We start from the raw sequence: 21,157 nt of genomic DNA on the forward strand, positions 1-21,157 counted from the left end.
TGCATGGGAACACCACCACCTGCAAGTTCCCCTCTAAGCTACACACCTGACTTGGAACTATATAGCTGTTTCTTCACTTGTCATGGGTTAAAATTCTGGGACTCCCTTCCCACCAATACTGTTGGTGTCCTGTACCAGATCAACTGCGGTGATTCAAGAAGGTGATTGACCACCTCTTGCTCAAGGGCATTTAGAGATGACAACAAATGCTGGCCTTGAAAGCATCCTATGAAAGAATTTTTAAAAAGGTCATTGTGGAGGGAATGGCCTGGATGTTGTGGCTATTTTTTAAGTAACGTGCTTTTAAAGTTGCTGAGAGAGTGCCTCAAAATGGACGCATACTCTCTTGCTTATCTTAAACAACAGACTGCAGCTCCTTCTGAGCAGGAGGTTACCTTATTGGACCTCCAGCTGTGAGAGCCTGCCTGTCATGCTGAATTAGAAGGCAAGCCCATCCTCTGAACATTAATTCCTCAGTTTGGGGAAAGTCACTGCTGGGTAACTGTTTCCCACACAGTGCAGGGTTGGGGCACTATTTGACCTTGATGTCGAGGTCTTGAGATAAAATAATGCTTTGAGCCAGGGATGGGGAGGAGGAGGTAGCGGTGTGCTCCATGAAAAATCAGGGCCTTGACATCATCCGTCAGCCCAGCTTGAAATAACTCTACCGCAAGCAAAGAAGTCTTCACTGGGTAGGGGTGCAGCTTCCTCACACCTTTATGTCATTCACGCATAGCCTCGCATGCCATGAAGAAGGGTCCTCAGGCAGCAAGGGACACAACCTCAGCAGCCAGCATCGAGGAAGAGAAGTAGCCACGAATACCCTGAGCACTGTTTGTAATGCAACAGGTTCAGCTAACTCAAGATGTCTGAGTGCCAGTGGAGGAAGAGACTTAAGCTGTCCAGAGAGATAGTGACCAACCTGTATGCCCTCCTTCATGATAAAATGGCTTCTAGAAGCCTCGGGTTCATATCAGGGCTCTGCTGCTGACCGCTGTGGAATATCTCCATTGGCTGCTCACTGCCACATTCAAGCTGTCACAGATACCCTCATCACAAGGGTCACTGACTTCATCAGCTTCCCAACAGATGCAGCTTCACAAATACAGAGGGCAATGGGTTTCACATGAATAGCCATCTTCCCCAGGTCTAGAGCATCATAGACAGCACCTATGTGACGATCAAGGCACCCGTGGATAAACCAGATTCATTAACAGGAAGGAAACCCATTCTATCAGATGGCCTGTGACTATAGGAAGAACTTCTTGCATGTTGGTGCATGCTTTCCAGGAAGCTGCCAGGACTCATGTATACTCCACGAAATGTGGCTGCCTCAGCTCTTCTACTCCATCCCCCTTGCACACAAATCGATTTTAGGCAAAAAAATCTACCCTCTGAAGAGGTGGCTTCTTACCCCACTGACCTTGACCACTCTGGTGGGGCCCTACAGTTCTCGCCTGCCAGGATCTCCCAAATGGCTGTCGTGTGCTGCAGGCTGAGGGTGTGGTTCTTGAGGAGGCAGAGTGTGAGGATGGCCCCATTTCATTGGAGGAGAAGGAAGATGGAATAGAAGGGCCGGGAACTCATGGGCAGAGGAGACCGAAATCCAGGGTGGACCACAGAGACTTGGCACAGGACAGGCCCAGAGACATGGAAATAAATCCATTCAGGATGCCGTTGTTGCAAGAGACCTACTGATCCAGCAGCGGTTCGGCTGAGGGCACCCTGCATGCCTGATTATGGAACACATGCATTGCACTGGACAAAGCCTGAGCCTTCACATGGACAGCAACCAGGCCAATATCCTTCCCAATGCACCTGCAATATGAATTTGGTCTAATAGCTGCAGTCTCCACTGGCACCAGTAAGAACCTGATGAAATCTCTATATGTTGTAGGTAATCTTTGATATGGATATGTAAATAGCATGCAGACTATTGCATAAACAAGTGACTTTAATATAGCAGCGAGTGAGACAATTTTCTTAACTACATACTTATATAACACGCCAGTGTGACCCACTCAGTGCTTAAGGCAATGTGGTGTTCTGTGAATGCATAAAATCCTTGTGGTCCCCTTGTTACCTCAGAGGAGGTGGAGGCAGCCTGCTCACATCATTGGCCTCATCAAATATTGGGACCCTTTCTGTGACTGTGATGCCTGTATATCTGTAAGGGCAGCCATTGTGAATGAGTCCTGGGTCACAGATGCTCCCTCTGTCAGAGGGACCAAGGAATCCGTCCACCACCACTCTCCTCCGTCTGGCTGAATTTGTCCTCTCACTGAACAATTTCTCCTTAAACTTGCCTCACATCCTCCAAATCAACGATGTGGCTATGGGTACCTGCATGGGCCCGAGTTATGCTTGTCTTTTTATGGGGTATGTGGAACATTCCTTGTTCCAGTCCTACTCAGGCCCTCTCCCACAACTCTTTTTTTGGTACATCGATGACTGTTTTGGTGCTGCTTCATGCTCTTGTCTGGACCTTCGATCTTTTTTCCCACCACCGTCCCCTCCCCCCACTCCACCTCCACTAGGGCCATCTGTCACTTTCCAGAGTGCTTACCCTGATCTGGCCATTATCACATTCTGCTCTGTACTCTTAATGTCATCATTAACACCTCCTTTAGCCAGTACCACAACTAGTAACAACCATTTGACCTTTTGTTTATTACATCTTTTGCAATCTCTTCTTTGCCTCATGTATCACTGGTCTTCTATCCAGCTTCACCTGTCCCACCACCCACTTAAACAGTATATGTTTCATTATATTTCTACTTCCCTTTAGCTCTGAAGAAGAGTCATACAGACTCGAAATGTTAACTCTGTCTTTCTCTCCACAGAAGCTGTCAAACCTAATGAGTTTTTCCAGCATTTTTTGTTTTTGTTTCAGATTTCCGGCATCCGCAGTATTTTGCCTTTATAGAAGCGTGACTTACCCTGGCAGAATGGAGGAGATCATTCATCCTCTTGCGACACTGGGTGGCTGTCCTCTTTTGCAGGACGTTGGCGCTGACCACCGCTGGCACCACCTGCCAAGCCGGATTAGTGAGTTTGCTGCCCATCCTGCGGCCAAAGCGGGGGTAGAGGACATCTCGTCAGGCCTCCACTGCATCCAAAAGGCACTCGAGTGGTGCGTAATTGAAATTGGGGGCTGCCTCCTTCTTGCTTTTCTGGGCCATGTGTTCCATGCAATAGTCGTGGGCTGGAAGCACTGAGAGGTGTATGTGTGTATGGCTGCACTTTAAATATGATGCCTGGCATGATGAAGCAGCGAGGTGATAGCATGGCGGGCGAATGAGAGCCCACCCGCCATGGAAACAGCATGATTAATACGGTGGGCTTTGGACGATACAGTGTGAGAAGTTGCTGTTGTTTTACCTGCCCGCTACTGCACTGAGTAGAAATCTCGTACAATTCCACCCAGTGACTTCCAGACCCTCAACAAATAGCACCTCTTTCAACCCATAATGGCTGAGACGTTATCAGCCTGAAACACAAAGCCAATTTCCAGACACTGCATAAACATCCTTTGTTGAAGACATTGTGGGGAGGTAAAGTCACGTGACCTAAGACTCTGGCTTGTTGAACATTTCCCTCCTGCACTGCAAGCCCAGTTTGCTGTTTTAACATCTGACTAACAGGCCACATAGAAGGAGCTCTGGCCAGGTTGGACATCTGGCACCATCTATCCTTACTCTGCGGGAAGTTCTGCACCATTGTCTACAAAAACTGAATCATCTCTGTGTGCCTATTTGATCTTGTGAAGTCAACATCTTTAGAAAAATGCATTTTGCAACACTGCTTTTCAGCCTGTTGACCCTCGTGAATGATTCCGCATTGGACTTTAATTCTGGGCTCTGGAATTCATGTGAACCAATATTATTTTCTCTGTAGTCTCTGTAGTGTGAAACTTTCTTTTCTCTGCCCCTCTTTTTACTGTATGTGCGCAGTTTTTGAATGTGTGGGATAAACTAACCTTTTGAGTCATGCTACGTCAAATTTGCTGTGGAGTCATTAATAGGAATTGGATTACACGAAAGCCAAAGGTTTGGAAAACATACGACAGCTTATTAAAAAGGAAACCCAATCAAAACACCTTTCTGTTTATTGACAGATGGTGAGAGGAAAATTTAGTGCTGTCCGTAACAATACTTAGGCTCTGCGCTGACTAATCCAGGCTCGGAACTGAGTTGTCTAGGCTACAAAGAGAGCTGTTGGCGCTAAGTTAGCTTAGGTGCTATAAGGGGTCATAGGGATTTGTGGGGGTGGTCATGTGTTGGCATCAGTTGCCACTAAATTGGTATAAGCACTATAAAGGGCCATGCACATTGGTGGAAGGGTCGATATGGAGGGTATGAGGGGGCCATTGGGGATGGATGGAAGGGCATAGATTGATATGAGTTGTTGTTGATGGGGAGTGGGTGGGGGTGGGAGGGGATGGTAGAGGGGCGCCAGGGCAAGAGGGCCTAATAATCAGCAACACAACTGGGGCTAAGCCGCAGAATGAGGTGGACCTTTTAACCAGCACCTTTTAACCAACCTTACCACTCGGCAGCCCCTGTGGCCACTTCCGAACAGTATCCGGGAATGGTGGGCCCATCTCCAGCACATAGACACCAGACCCCTGCCCTCCACCTCCCCTCACTCCTGGAATGAAGGTCCCTCCATCTGGGGAACCTTTTCCTGGGGCAGATGCAGCAAGCTGTAAAATTTCCTGACTGCGCACCAGCACTCTCTTCTCTAGGGAGTGAAAATCTGGGCCACTGTGTCTATTGTTGCAATTGAGCTGCATATTTATAGAATGGAAACATTTGCAGTTCCCATAAACCTGAAGGTTTACATATAGGGCACATGGTTTTATGTGGCTGAAATCAATAACTACAAGAACCCCACGAAATCTGGAAATTCTGTAAAATTTAAATCATCTTCGTGGAAACCCTGTAAAGTTGTAGAAATTGAGTTGCCCTGGCAAAGTGATTTTGCTGACTATCCTTATAGAGGAATGCACAGCAAATTGGCTGATCTGACAAAAGGCCTTTGTGATTCCCTGAAGTGAGCATGTGCCATAATAGTTAAGAGCTAAAGTTATCTTCTTTGCTGCAATCAGAGCTGTGTGCTCTATAAACCTTGGTTGTAGATTTGGTTACAACACCAAACCGAGAGTTTCCAAATCTTTAGGACAGAAAGCCCAGCTTCCTAAGACACAGATGGGAACACCACCACTTGGAAGTTCCCCTCCAAGCCACACACCAGCCTGACTTGGAAATATATCGCTGTTCCTTCACTGTCGCTGGGTCAAAATCTTGGCACTCCCTCTCTAACAGCACTGTGGGTGTACCTACACCACATTGACTGCAGCGGTTCAAGAAGGTAGCTCACCACAGCTTCTCAAGGGCAGTTAGGGATGGGCAATAAACGCTGGACTAGCCAGCGATGCCCACAACCCATGAATGAATAGAAGATTTTTCAGTCATTTAAGAGAAAAAAATAAAACAATGCCCAAAATTTAAAAATGGGGAACCCAATCCTCATCTGCTGCCTTCTGGTTTTAACAGTGGCAGGTTGGGGCTGAGCATCCAACTGCTGTCTCGGGGTATTATTATCTTGTACGTGTCTTGCCTTGTTCAATTTTTTAAATTTCTTCGCAGTTTTGTTGCCCTTTTTACACTCCAGAATCTGTCTTAATTTTCTTCATTGCCTGAAATGTTTTATTTTGCTTTTAGTTGCTCAGTGTCTCTGATATCTGATCAGAGCCAATCCAGGTCTGAGGTGAAACAGCAGTTCAGCAATGCACTCTCCGTTCAATCTACTTCCTTTTGTCTTTATCAATTCCTTTCCCTTACTCCCTTTGAGGTGAACATATTAGAGCTTTTAGTGAATTTAAAGCAGTTTCAGGCTTGTGGCTACAGGAAATTATCTCATGAATAATTTCTATAGCTATTTGAGAGGATGACTTTTGGAGATTGCATTTGGATAGAATGGCTTCTGTTGCATTGCATATTGTACCTAATGCAGGTATTCCTGTTGGGAAATAATACACTGAGGCACTTCTCATCAGCATTTTTATTGATATTAGTTTTGTCTCTTATAGTGGTGTTTTAAACCCAGGATTGAATGCTATCCTTGGTCCAACAGGCAGTGGAAAATCTTCGTAAGTTGAATTTATTGTCAAACTAAGATTTATACTAATATTACAGCCATATTAATATTGGATATTTTTGGGTGTAATCTGTTAGATGCAGTTCTGTATAAGCTGTATTGATGTCACAGTGGCTGTTTGTAAACCAAAATTGCACACTAATTATTACTTCTAAGAAATACTAACAATTCAGATGAATCGCTATCTTAATTTGAGAATTTGCACAAACATATGGTGCATTCCTGATGGGCATTGTGAAAAGGCAGAATGTCAGTTGAAATGTGGTGATATATTGCATTATATGTGATTATAGAGGAATAAATGGAATAGAAATTTATGGAGGTAATAATCTGGGGAGCTGACTCCCGATTTTCTACAGCACATCAAGTGACCACTTACAGATTTTAAGTTCCTCAGGGTGGTGTCCTGGGCCTAACCATCTTCAGCTACTTCATCAGTGACCTTCCTTCCATCATTAGGTCAGAATTGGGGACGTTTGCTGATGATTACACAATGCTCAGCAACATTCGTGACTCCTCAGATACTGAAGCAGTCCATGTCCAAATGCAGCAAGACCTGATCAATGGAGCCAGCGGAGCCCATATCCCATGAATGAATAAAAAAAAGCTTGGAAGCTTGAAGCTTCAAATTTACCCAGTGTGCTCAGCATAACCTATTGTGGCCAGCTGGTGTGAATGCTCAATAAGTCTACTAAAAATCATTGATTAAAGGCTACAACTGGAACATTTGAGCAGCACTCTACTCACACAGTGCCTATTGGTGAGGACCCCCTAATGGGAGGTCCTGGAAGAAATGAACAATTTCCCTCATGTTCAGCCTTGGTCCCTTTTCACTCATCATTCCACTCCTTCCCCTCCTTTCTTTCTCATTTTCCCTTTCCCTTTAGTGTTATTCTCTCTTTTCTCCCACTCACCGCCCTCTAAAGAAATTCTACCAGTAATTTTTGATATTTGACGTTTTGTTTTTCAGTTGCCTAAGTCCCAAGCTATGGAATTCTCCCTACATCTCTCCATCTCTCTATCCCTTTCCTCCTTTAAGATACTCTTTGACAAGTTTTTGGTTACTTGACCTAATAGCTTCTAATGTGGCACGGTTGTGTTAGTGTAATTCATAGCATACTTGAGATTGTTCAGCAAGTGCTGTCCAATTGTGAAGTTACATCTAATGTTGGACATTATGTTCTGCGTTTTGCAAGCACAGGCTGATTGAGTAAGACCTTAATGTACCATCCAAAATGTGCTAAGAATTACACTAACAACCAATCTAAGATTATCAGTTGTGCTCACAATATGGCTTCCCTACACTTGCTATATGGTACGTGTATTCACATGCAGGTACCTGTCCTCTGGAACATCTCTAAGCATTGCAAATTTCTGAATTAAACAAAAGCTTAGGGGACAATAGCCCCCTGATGCATTCTCCATAGCAATGCCTCGATCAATTGGAGTCAACCTGCCAACAAATCAGCACCCTTTTCTCATGCAATGTAAGTTGTTGCTCCCTTTGAGATTTTGCATTCTTGCACCTGGCCTGATGAGTGCAAGATGAAAAGTTTCAACAGCATGTCTCTTTTTTCAGCAATAATAAAAACCCTGAAGATGATACACCAGGGTGTTATTAAGCAAAATTAAACATTGAAACACATAATACAATATAAAGGTGGGAATCAAAGCTTGGTCAAATAGCTGGTTTTAAGGAGTGTTTTAAAGGAAGAAAGTAGAGCATCAAGAGATTTAAGAAAGAAATTTCAGTATTTGGGGCCTAGGCAGCTGAAAGTACAGCCACCATTGGAGGAGCAATTAACGTCAGGAATGCACAACAGGCCAGAATTAGATGAGCGTTGATACCTCAGAGGACCGTGGGGCTGGAGGAGATTATAGAGATAGGGAGGGATGAGGAATTTTAAAACAAGGATGAGGTTTTTAAAACAAAGGCTTTTCTTCACCCAGAACCAACATAGGTCAGCAAGCAAAGGGGTGATAGGTGAATGAGACTTGGAGCACATAAGAACACAGAGTTTTGGATGACCTCAAGCTTATAGGGGGTAGGATGTGGGAGAGCAGCCAGAGTTGCTTTGAAATAGTGAAGTCTAGGAGTAGCAAAGGCATGAATGATGGTTTCAGCAGATGAGCTGAATCAGGAGCGAAGTCAGCCATGTTACCAAGCTGGAAATAGATGGTCTTAATGATGCTATAGTATGTGGTCAAAATATGACACCAAGGCTTTGAACAGCCTGGCTTAGTCTCAGACAGTTATCAGTGAGGGGGATGGAGTTTGTTGCTAGGGAACAGGATTTGGAGTGAAAACCAAAGTAAATGCCTTCAGTTTCCCCATATTTAATTGGAGTAAATTTCTGCTCACCCAGCATTGGATGCTGGATAAGCAGTTTGATAATTTAGCAAAACTGGAAGCACCAAAATAGGTAGTGCTGAATAGAGCTGGGGCTCACATGTACATAGAACCATAGGACAGAATTTTGCCCTTGGTGGGCGTGCGGGCCCCACCGGCTCGACGGCGGGCGGACATCATTTTCCCGTCGTCGAGCCCCAACGTCATCCCGGTCCCTTTAAATTTTCCGGAAGGTGGGCGGACAGCGAAATCAGCTGTCCGCCTGCCGACCTGTCAATGGCCAATTGGAGCCATTAGCAGGGTACTTAAAGTAATTAAAGGCCCTGCCCGTCCAACCTTAAGGCTGGCGGGCAGGGCAGGAGCCCCAGCGGGCTTCTGATAATACATGAAACCTCATCCACTGGCAGGATGAGGTTTCATGTCAGTTTTTAAAAATTTTAATAAATGTAATGTTATATTTATTAACATGTCCCATCTCGTGTGACATTATCACATGAGGGGGACAGGTTAATAATATTTTTATCTTTCTATTTTTTAAGATTTTTAGACTGTCACTAATCTACCTGAGATAGCACTTAGTCTCAGGGAGCAGTGTGCTCTTTCGCGCGCATGCCCGAAACAACGCACTTTGACAGTTGGTGATTCCCTCCCCCCTCACACAGAAAGCGCATAGCGCTTCCTGTTGGGTAGGCCGCTGGGTGGGCCTTAATTGGCCCGCCCACTAAAAATGGTGGCTGGCCCCATTTCGGCTGTGGGGGTCGGTTGTCCGCCCGCTGCCGAACCATTGGGGCCCGCACGCCCACCAAGGGCAAAATTCTGCCCATAGAAAAGTTACAGTACAGAAGGAGGCCATTCAGCCCATCTTGTCCATGCCAGCCCGAGGACACCCAGGTGCCCTTTCTAATCCCACCTTCCTGCATCCATCCCCTAGCCCTGCAGCTTACAGCACTGTAGGCACAGATACAGGTACTTATTAAAAGAGTTTAAAGTTTCTGCCTCTACCACCAACTTGGGCAGCAAATTCCAGATGCCCACTACCCTCTGCGTAAAAAAGTTCTTCCTCATGTCCCCCCTTCTGCCACTTATCTTGAATCTATGTCCCCTGGTTCTAGAATTCTCCATCAAGGGAAATAATTTTATCCTGTCCACTCTATCTATTCCCCTCATAATTTTGTACACCTGAATCAAGTCACCTCTCAGCCTTCTTTGTTCTAAGGAAAATAACCCCAAACTATTCAATCTCTCCTTGTAGCTACACTTTTCTAACCCTGGCAACATTTTTGTAAACCTCCTCTGCACTCTCTCCAGAGCTTTTACGCCCTTCCTGTAATGTGGTGACCAGAATTGCACACAATACTCCAGTTGTGGCCTCACCAGTGTTTTCTACAATTCCAACATTATATCCTTATTTTTATATTCTGTACCTCTGCCAATGAAGGAGAGCATTCCACATGTAAAAACTAATGCTGTTGCCATGGAAAAAAATTGTGTTTTGTTACAGTCTGTGATCAATGTATTATATATGTGTGGTGCGTGTTTTTTTTTACCTCAGAGTGATTGTCCCAATTTAAATAATTGCAGTAGTAAGCTGTTTTTTGAGAGTTTTATAATAAAGGAGGTCATTTTTAATCCCACTCTTCCCCGGAGGTTTAAAAAAAAGCAATGTCTTACTCACTCACCTCACACTCCCACAAAGGTTGAATACAGATGAAGGAAAAGAACAATATGATTACAAAGTATAATTATCTTGTTGCTCTTTCATAGCTGGTTTCTTGCTTTTAGTTGAAGTAAATGTTGTGAAAACGGAGGATCCTAAGTAAGCAGCAAGACTTCTTGCAGTTGAATTTCCAGGAGGTTGGTTCTCAGCTGAATTTGAACCTGGAACAGGATGGGTAGAGTCCTTCTACCACTTTCCAGGTTTGGTTGTTTATTACTTTTGCTGCAAAATTGACTTGCAGCTGGTTCAATGGCTTCTTTGATGAACATTGAGGTAACTATGGGTGGAATTTTCCCAGAATTGCACTAAGTGCGGTAGTGGGCGAATAAAATGGAGTCCTATCCACCAATGAAAATGGCGGGTTTTCATGCCGTATAATCTTTAGCCCACCTCATTACTTATTCACTCCCGCAAAACAAGCCATGTCCATGGTGAGCGGGCTCTCATTCGCCCGCCTGCCATCACCGCATTGTTGTATCATGCCAGCTGCCATCTTTAAAAGGCAGCCACCAGCAAAGCACTCGTCACCACTAGCTCATCATCACTGTCCAGGAGACATGGCTAGCAAAGAAAAAAAGACTGCAGCCCCCTGCTTCAACGACGGATCCCTCGAGCGACTGCTGGATGTGGTGGAAGCCTGCCAAGATGCGCTCTACCCCTGCTCTGGCTGCAGGATGGGCAGCAAAGTCACCTACCTGGCTTGAGAGGCAGTGGCAGCAGTGGTCAGTGAAAATGCCCTGCAGAGCAGGACCACCACCCAATGCCACAAAAGGATGAATGATCTCCTCATTTCCGCCAGGGTAAGTCACTCTTTCATCACTCCAAACTCACACACTCACAAACCCATCACACATCCACTCACTGCCAGTGCAAAGGACATCACCATTCATTCTTTCACACACACCGTTATTGTCCTCATCACATCCATGGGACCACTCACCACCCACACAGGCCAGGCATACTTAAAGTCTGGCCCGGTAGGCGTCCTGATACACTTTTCCCATCTCTATCATTGCAGGACAAACTGGCACACAACAGAAGGGAAAGGCGTAGGGATGCTGGAGATCAAAGTTCTGACAGAATTTGAAAACTGACCCATCCGGCTAGCTGGCGATGACCAGGACCGGTCCTGTGCTGATGGTGAGGTTGGCACTGCTCTATCAGGCAATCATGCCATCAGTAATGTGTCCTCTTTCACAGGTCACTGCCATGCACTAATTATCTCCCCTTGCTTTCGCAGGCACATCTGCTAAACAGCCGACAGAGTCCATGACCCAGGGCCTCCAGTCAAGCTCTGAAGAATCCTTTGAAGAGAAACCTGAAGGCATCCTCCCATCACAGTGCTTACCCACACTGTCCAACAGCGCACCTCGATGGGACCTAGCTTTAGAGTAGACTTGGGATCACAATCTGGTGAGCACATTGCACTGTCTGATCCACAGCAGGTGGAGGCAGGGAAGTCCCAGGTGTCCTGCACTTGGAGGACTGCTAGGTGCCAGAATGCTGCTGAGTCTGAGTCAGATGACGAGCCTCTGGACTTAGTCATGTCACAGTTCCTGGAGCTGCAAAGGCAAGATCAGGAACGTCAGGAAGGGATCTCTGCTGCACTCCTCAGATTGCAAGGCACGATGGAGGAGTCCATCCGTCTTCAGGCTGAGGTGGTAGTGCCAGCGTTGCAATGCACCAAGGTCAATGCTGGCAGGATGGCGGCCGCCTTGGAGACCTTGGTCCAGGACATCACTCCTGCACTGCTGCATGGGCTTAACTCCATTGCTGATGCCAGAGTTGGCCTCCAACAGTCTGTACATGTGAGGGGTGCTGGGCAGCTCGATCTCACTCTAGCTACCTCATCCACTCACGGAGTCAGCCAGGGGCCCTCAGGCACCCTTGGGAGGGAGATCAGTAGGTGCACACTCCAGGGCCATCCATGGAGATGACTCCACAAGTGACCAGTCCATCCAAATTCTATCTTCCTCTGACCTCCGCAGCTCCAGCATCACAGGCTGAGAGGGTGCCACTGCCACACAGCAGGACCTTGAAAGCAGGCCAGGGCCCTCCAAGTCTCGGCCCTCCAGAGGACGCCTGCCAAAGTCATCACAGACAGGGCGTCACAGTCAACAGGCTGCCTCCACCTTTGCTGTGGATGTCTGGTGAGCATCAAGTTGTAGCGGCAGGGTTAGGAAAGTTAGGTAAAATTAGTTGCACAGCCTGGGCACGGGTGTTGATCACTTGTATATACTGTTCCACTATTGTCAATAAACTCCTAAGGATGTCTCCCTGCCTGTGGCTCCTTGTTATGATGAGCAGTGTTCTTGTCACTCAGATGTGAAACCTTTCTGCACAAGATAAAAGGCAGGTGTCTCTTCCCTGTGCTCTGTGCAGCCTTCAGACCACAGTGATGGTCGAGCCTCACACTCCCTGGAAACATTACTGATACCTGCACCTCGGCAGTGGTGGTCATTGCTGCCAGAATGTAGTGGGCAGGCTCACAGAGTTCTCTCATTTTCTGTGTGCTCTCAGCACCTTTAAAGTGGGGCTGGCCCCCATCACACCAGCATCTGTGAACAGTGATGTTGTGCACCAGCTCCTGAAGGGCTGAGGTGCTAAAGGCAGACACAGCATCAGATGTGTCTAAAGTTTCATGGCTGTGTCTCTGAGATGGCCCTGATCATGGAACGCAATTGAGCTGTTCTTGGCCAGACAAGAGTCAGACAATCTCAGAGGCTATGTGAAGATCTATGGAGTGTCCTCACTGCATGTCGTCATCATCCTCCTGCAACCGAGCAAGTATTAGGGCCTCCACTGCATCTCCATAACAGGAGCATTCTCACAGGGGGTACTGGCGCTGCCATAAGCCTGACTGGAGTCAAACATTTACAACTGCAATGTGAGGATCTGTGGGTACACCTCACTGCATGTCGTCATCCTCCACAAATTTGGCAGCTATGAGGACCCACCTGAGCATGCCTCCCTCGTCTAGCCAGTGCATGAGCCTCAGCCCTGTTGTTGTCATCACTGAGGACCCCTTCACTCTCATCTCCATTGGTGCCATCCTCATCGAAGGAGCCATGCAATTCCTTCATCTCCTCCTCAACCAGCTCCTTTCCCCATTGCATCACCAGGTTGTAAAGGGCCAGCAGACCACGACGATGCATGACACCCTCTGCGGGCTGTATTGCAGGGCTCCACCAGACCAGTCCAGGCACCGGAACCACATCTTCAGCATCTCAGTGATCTGCTCCACCAAGTTGCAAACTGCTGCATGAGCCTCATTATAGCATCACTCTGCTGCAGTCTGAGGCTGCTGCAGGGGTGTCATCAGCTATGACCTCTGCGGGTAGCCCTTGTCCCCAGGGAGCCAATCCTGCAGCCTCTGTGGACCCTGGAAGACTGCAAGAATCTGCAAGCAGCTCAGGATGTAGGCGTCGTGCACAGTCCATGGAAACTGCGCGCGCACCTGCAGGATGCGTTTCTGGTGGTCACATACCAGCTGCATGTTCAGTGAGTGGAATCCCTTGCAGTTGATGAAGTCCACCAAGTGTGTCGACGGAGACCTGAGCACCACATGAGTGAATCAATTGCACCTTGCATCTGTGGGAATCCCGAGATCAGGGCAAATCCAATGGCCCATGCATATTGGCTGTCCCAGTCCCGGGTGAAATGCACAAAGTTGTGTGCCATGGAAAAGATGGCATCCATGACCTCATGGATGCATTTGTGGGTGGTGGATTGTGAAATCCCACAGAGGTCACCTGTGGAGCCCTGAATGGAGCCAGTGGCGTAGAAATTGAGCGCTGCTGTCACTTTCCCAGCCACTGGCAGTGGATGCCCTCCATGTCCCCTTGGTGCCAAGCCCTGCAGTAAGTGGCAGGTGTGAGCTACCAGGTCCCTGGGTATGCGCAATCATCAGCGACACTGGTTCTCAGTCATCTCCAGGAATGGCAGGCGGTGCCTATAGACCTTGGGCAGCGTGTGCAAGAGCCCCTGCTGCCCCTTCTTCATGAGGTTGCTGCTCCTGCCTTTGCACAGCCAGGAGCCACAGCCGCTCTCTCCTCAGTCTTCTATGGTCTCTGTAGGCCACCAGGCAAACAACTAGGTCACCAGGATCCATGATCCTAACATGGTCCTCTTGCAGCACGAAAGAGAGAGAGAGACGTAGTTATCATGGCTGTACTTAGTACCTTTCCTGGCCCTGTGTGACCGCCCCTTAATGATTCCCGGAGAGTGCTGGTCACCCGATGGATGGCCAGAGATGAGTGCACTGCATGGTGCCCTGTCAACCTGCGACATGGGGGACACTGGTCCAAACCAGGATGCTGAGATTGTGAGGGGCTGTGAGCACCTCCATGACTGCTTGCTACATGGCCAGCATTGGTGAGGAGATTGTATTGCAGTCCAACTGCTCCGCAATCCAAGAAAGTGGTGGCGGACTCGAAGTCTTTACTGGGCAGTGGGGGAGGGGTAAGGTATGGAGCACTTCGTGGCCCTTTGGTGCCTCCAGGTTGCTTGCATGGGCGGGCAGGTTAGGAGCCTGACCCTAATCGTATCACTGTGGCCGAACCTGATCTGTCTCAGTTGAAGAGGCATGGTCAGTTTATACAGGTGTCCCTAATGTGTGGCCACTTCTCTCGCTTACCCTGCCCCCCATCTCAATTGCCTGTGGGTGGGATGCAGCACCAGGATAGCACCTAACCTCCCTGCTCCAGCAGTCACTTCAAAGGCTGGCCAGCACTTGCCCCTGCACAACCCCCCTCAGCAATCACCTCCGGGGTCAGGCATCAATTGCCCCACCCCCGGTGCCCTTGAGGCCTGTAAACAACAGGTGAGCTGTGGAGAACATTCTGCTCACTCACTTTAGTTCCCCCAAAGTTAAGACCGCAAGTGCATGTTGCCTGCGTGCTGTTGTGAAACACTTTGGCGTGCTTTCCTACCAATGTGGACGGACAATATGGTGGGGTTCCAAGAACCTGCTGGGATGGCTTTTTAATTATATGCTGATGTGTTACAGTTAGCTCCCCGCAGACTGAAAGTGGGAAACACAGCCCGCTGCTGGCAGGCTGAGCGGTCGATCTCGACCTGCCTTCACACCGTCGTGAAACAGGTCGCATCATATTTTCCGTGCACGCCACCTATGACACCCACTGCTAGAGGGCTCGGAGAATTCTGCCGCACGTCTCTGCAAACTGCTTTTGCTGTTTTGAAATGCTGCCAGGAAACATAGCTGTGCTCATCATGTGACTTGTACAAGGTCAAAGTCCTGTGTCCAAAGAAAGGTGGTGTGTTGATTACTGAATGTACTGAAGGGACCAAATGTATGATAGCGAAATTTGCTGATGACACCAAGAGAGGCAGGAAAGTAAGTTATCAAGAGAAGGTAGAGAGCCTGCAAAAGTATATAGACATGTTAAGTGAGTGGGCAAAAATTTGGCAAATGGACTATAATGTGGGAAAATGTGAACTTATCCACTTTGGCAGAAAGAATAGAAAAGTATTATACTATTTAAATAGAGATAGCAAAATTTGGTGGTGCAGAGGGATCTGGGTGTCCTGGTACATGAATCACAAAAAGTTGCATGCAGTGCAACAAATAATTAGGAAGGCAAATGGAATGTTGGCATTAATTGCGAGGGGAATGGAATATAAAAGTAGGAAAGTTTTACTGCAGCTGTATAGGGCCTTGGTGAGACCACATCTAGAATACTGTGTCCAGCTTTGGTCTCATTTGAATAACGATATAGTTGTGTTAGAAGCAGTTCAGAGCAGTTTTACTTGATTCATTCCTGGGATAAGGAGCTTATTTTATGAAGAAAGGTTGAACAGGTTGGGCCTATACCCATTGGAGTTTAGAAGAATGAGAGGTGATCTTACTAAAACATAAAAGATTTGATAGGATAGATACGGGGAGGGGGGAGGATGTTTCAGCTTGTGGGAGAGACTGGAACCAAAGGTCACAGTTTAAGAATAAGAGGTCTCCTGTTTAAGATGGAGATGAAGAGAAATCTTTTCTCTCAAAAGGTCATTAGTTTGTGGAATTACCTACCCATAAAGCAGTGGAGGCTAGGTCATTGAATTTATTCAAGGCAGAGTTAGATTTTTGATAGACACGGGAGTCAAGGGTAATGGGGGCAGACAGGCAAAGTGGAACTGAGACACAACCAGGTCAGCCATGGTGTTATTGAATGGCGGAGCAGGATCGAAGAGCTGAATGGCCTACAGCTGCTCTTAAATTCTATTTTCCTATGTCTTGTGTTCATATATTATCGTTTGACACTTCAAATTCATCCTGCCTAGTTTGGATGAGGGGCCATCACAATACAGGTCGGTGGGATTCGTCTAGCACACATTGAGTTTCTATGTTTCTTTTCTCCATTGTGAATTTCTGGCTGACTGTGAATGTCCATACTGAGTTATGCATTTGCTTGAGATTCAGGACTGTCTGGATCAGCATGCCAAAGGCCGCGTGATTTGCAGTGTAAGTAAAATTTGGAATATTCTTTCCCAAGTATATTGACAAAGCTTCAGGGATTAAAATGATCAGCTGATTAAACTTGGGTTATGTGAGCTTTGATAAACTCCATACTAAAGAATAGGAGTCTGACCACAGAATGTGATTGCTTTGTTTGTATCAATTTCTTTTCAAATAGACATGCATTTAATATTAAAATTAGATTTTTAAAAACATTTATATCAGATTGCTGGATATTCTGGCTGCAAGAAAGGATCACAGAGGGCTGTCTGGGGAAGTCCTGATTGATGGAATTCCACAACCTTCAAATTTTAAATGCATATCTGGTTATGTTGTTCAGGTAAGTGCATTTTTTTTTAATATTGTTACAGGGTAATTTTATGAGGCTCTGTGCCTGGCATGGGATAGAAGTGGCACAATTAGAATTGTATCGTTAGAACTCAGTTTCCCACCAAGGTTAGGTGGTGTAGTATAATGTCACTGGACTAGTGTTAGGAAATAGAGATAGTTTAAGTAAGTTATATTGGTATTTGTGGGTGTTAGGAATGAGCTTTAGCTTTAAAGTTTAAGTTTGATTTGCATTTCTGTGTCTGTTAAGAAAGGTCAAAGTGAATTTTAGTTTCACTTTAAAAAGGTGCCTGCATTTCTAATTAAGTTTTTTTTAATGACTGTTGCAGCTAGGTTAAACAGACAAGAGTAGAAGAATTGGGCTGTTGCTTAGCAACAAGGGTCCAGAGAGGCAGGTCCCTCCCACAGTCACACACAGAAAAACTAACGAAACAGCAGTCTTAAATTCAGTTTGAAGCCAGGACCCCAGAGAGACTGGACACTGGGAGAGGAAGCTGCAGATTTCCCAAAAGAACTAGAAGGTCTCAAGGCCAAAGGAGTGAGACAGAAACAGGGGAAAGTCCCAAGCCGACCTTCTAGTCAAAAGGAAGGACAGGAATCTGGAAATGGTCCTGTTAATGAAGTTAGGAGTGAGGAGCAAAGAGAAGGACTCCAAGCTTCAGATTTAAAGAGGCAAAAGCTGCAGAAAGCAGATTTAAAGTGAGGACAGCTTGCAAGAGGCAAGAAGATCCAAAGAGATAACTGAGGTCTGCTATGGGCATGTAAAGCAGTGATACTGTTGACAGCTGAGCCAGTGGGAGAGATTGCGTGGAAGACAGGTTGAATGTATGTGGTGACCCAGGGAAGAGGAACATCGGAAGGAGAGTTTGAAACCCTGGAAGGTGAACCCTTGTGAAAGGAGTCTGAGAGAAAGTGCTGGTTTGGGAGAAGATTCTAAGGCGAGGTCTTGGAGAGTGGAGATTGGAAACCCTGTGTGAAAGGCGGAGTGCAGTGAGACCGGTTGGCTCACGGTGTGACAAGCATCTAGGGGGACTTGAGGAGAGATCCATAGCATCTGGTTGAGGTGGCATCTGTCACTTGGTTTCAGAGTGTGGTGTGTCTGACCACAGGGTGCTTATTGGTTCACATGGACTGTGTACTTATTATGAACATTAGAGTATAAGATAGTTTTTATAACTTGAGTCATCCTTACAAATCTGTATATATCTGTAAAGGTATAGTTGTGGGTGAAGGAGTATTGTAATATAGTTAATCTTTTCTTGTTGAATAAATGTTTTATTCTTTTGTTAAAAGTTCATCAGCTGACTCCTGTGACTCTTCAGTAGCTACTTTCCACGGATCTAAACAAACAAATAAAAGTTAGGATCTATCAAGCTGGGTTCCAAACTAGGATCAGGCTTGTCCAGGGGTAATCACAGTTGGAACCATAACACTAGTAATCCAGAGGCCCAGGCTAATGTCATTGGGCCAAGAGGTACAAACCCCACCACAATAGCTGGTGGAATTTAAATTAAATTAATAAAGTCCGGAATTGAAAACTAGTCTCAGTAATAGTGACTATGAAATTATCAGATTGTTGTAAAAAACCCATCAGGTTCACTAATCTCCTTTAGGGGAGAAAATCTGCCATCCTTCCCAGGTCTTGCCTATGTGTGACTTCAAATCCACAGCAATGTGGTTGACTCTTAACAGCCCTCTGAAATGCCTGCAAGCCACTCAGTTCAAGAGCAATTAGGGATGGGAAACAGTAATGGAATCTATGCTTTCAAAGTTTGTAGTTTTTGAGGCAGATCATAACTGAAAAAGGGAAACTGACCCTTCCTGTTTCTAAGGAAATTAACTGAAACTGAATTTGGAAACCAAAACTTCTGGGCAGACTGAAATTGGTTGTGGCTATCTAAAGGGACATAGAGCCATCCAAACTTGGTGGTAGCAGTTGATGAGTCCAATAGTGTAATACAGGCAAGCTGAAGAAGACAGAGACCAGATCCAGAAGCTGAGAATAAGTTGCTGCAGCTGTTTCTGTTACTTGAAGATAACATTGTTTGATCTACACCATCAGACTGAGTTGAGGAGTTTCTGCAAACATGTGGCATTTTTGGTGAAGACCATGTTTGTGAAACTTGGGTTGGTTGCGCACTGCTGTTGTCTGGGATCAGGCTAGCTCCTAGAAAAAGAAACTGAAATTCTTTCTGAGGAAGGCAGAGTTTTGAAGGACTTTGTGACTGAGGTTGATAACCTATATACTGTATAGGGACTGCTGATACAATTTGTAAGATCTGTCTTAGTTGCATCTGCCATTTAATGTGTAATCTATAATTTATAATCAATCGCAATTAGTCTGTTGTTAGAGTATAGGAGGTTATCTAAGGTAGTATTTAGTGCTTGCTTTGTTTGAGTCTTGCATAGTAAAAATTCTTCTGTTATAGACAATGGAATCTTGATGCTTCATTCTTTGAGTAAAAAAACTTGAGATTTCGGTTTCCTTTAATTTAAAAAAAGTTACTGGTCTCTACTGAGATCATTACACAACAAATGCTGGCTTTGCCAGGGAGGCCCACATCCCATGAATGTATAGTAGCTAAATTTGCTGACGACACCAAGATAGGTAGGAAAGTAAGTTGTGAGACGCCAAGCTGGGCTTACAAAACTACCATCATTTATCATATCGCAGAAGCAGCCATCTGCAAAAAAATCTCCAGGCCACATCTGTAATCTGGATTGCAGATTGGAGCAGCTGGGATTGTTTTCCTTAGAGTAAGGAAGGCTAAGGGGAGACCTAATGAAGATATTCAAGATTATGAGGGACTTTGATAAAATAAGTAGAGAAAAACTGTTTCCTCTGGCAAATGTATTGGTTACCAGAGGTCATAGATTTAAAAGAACAGGCAGCCACTGCTTGCCAGAAGTGCGTCAATTGTTGAAACCTTCAAGGAGCTGTGTGCTTCCATTTTAATATTGATTCTATTTTGAACCGCAGTTGGTCTGGTTTCACAGAGCCAGATGGGGCAAGAGTGTTTTATCCAGGTGCATCAAGTTTATCTGTAAGTCCATCCATCCTCCTCCTCCTCCCAGTAATCTGTCTACTTCATCTCCCTGCACCCCCGTCGCCGCCTTTAGATCAGTCCCCTTGCAACAGATCAGATCCCACTAATAACCACTCTCTCCACCCCACCCATTAAATCCCTGACAGTGATTTCTCCCTACCTGTTGCTTTGAGACATCCTTCTGGTGCAGATTTGTTGGCCTTGCTGGCTGTTGGGTTGGAAACATGGAGAAAAAAATCAAAGATATGCAAGATGTTCAGGAACCCCATACTTTCTGATTTGTCATCCATTACCCCACCACACACAGATTACATCTGCAGGATAGTATCAGGGCCTATGATTCTATGATCAGCAATGTTGGCCAAATTCTATGTGCACAGCATCCCAGAGTCTCTAAGGTCACTTATGTGCTGCACAGTCAATAGTTTTGCTTTGCAAAGGGGACTAATCATGGAAGAACATTTGATGAAAATGTGTGCAGGAATAAAGCATTGAAAATGAACAAGCATGGGTTAATAAATGATAGCCAGAGTAGCTATTTTAACGGTAAATCACAAACTTGAGTGCGTTCTTTGATGAAGTAACGAGAGGGTTGATAAGGGTAGTGTAGTTGATGTTGTGTATACAGACTTTCAATAAGTGTTTCACATTCTAAAAGTCCCACATAATAGACTTGTTTGCAAAATTGAAGCCCATAAGATTAAAGGATCAGTGGCAGCATGGATACAAAACCAGCTAAGAGACAGAAAACATAGAATAACAGTAAACAGTTATTTTTGCAGACTGGAAGGAAGCATACAGTGGTGGTCCCCCAGGGCTTGATATTTTGATCATTGCTATTTTTTCCTAAATATTTATCACCCAGATTTGGTATAAGGGCACAATTTCAAAATTTGCAAATGACACAAAATTTGGAAATGTAGTAAACAGTGAGGAGGATTGAGACACACAGGCGATGAGCAGACAAAAGGCAGATAAAATATAATGCAACAAAGTCAGAAGTGATGTATTTTGGGAGAGAGCATCAGCAGAGGCAATATAGACATTTAAAGCAGGTGTAGGAATAG

At 45.7% G+C, this 21,157-nt stretch overlaps 1 protein-coding gene across 1 annotated transcript in view; it reads left to right on the forward strand.

The window, feature by feature from the left end:
* The first annotated feature begins 9,121 nt into the window (after positions 1–9,121).
* Positions 9,122–21,157, forward strand: part of LOC121289632 (broad substrate specificity ATP-binding cassette transporter ABCG2-like) — a 184,219-nt gene continuing 172,183 nt past the window's right edge. The window contains exons 1-3 of the mRNA XM_041209261.1: positions 9,122–9,146; positions 10,277–10,328; positions 16,921–17,035. Of these exons, the coding sequence (XP_041065195.1) occupies positions 9,122–9,146; positions 10,277–10,328; positions 16,921–17,035 (192 nt within the window). The remainder of the gene's footprint in view (positions 9,147–10,276; positions 10,329–16,920; positions 17,036–21,157) is intronic.

This window comes from Carcharodon carcharias, chromosome 17 (genome assembly GCF_017639515.1).
Source record: "Carcharodon carcharias isolate sCarCar2 chromosome 17, sCarCar2.pri, whole genome shotgun sequence".
Lineage (NCBI taxonomy): Eukaryota > Metazoa > Chordata > Chondrichthyes > Lamniformes > Lamnidae > Carcharodon > Carcharodon carcharias.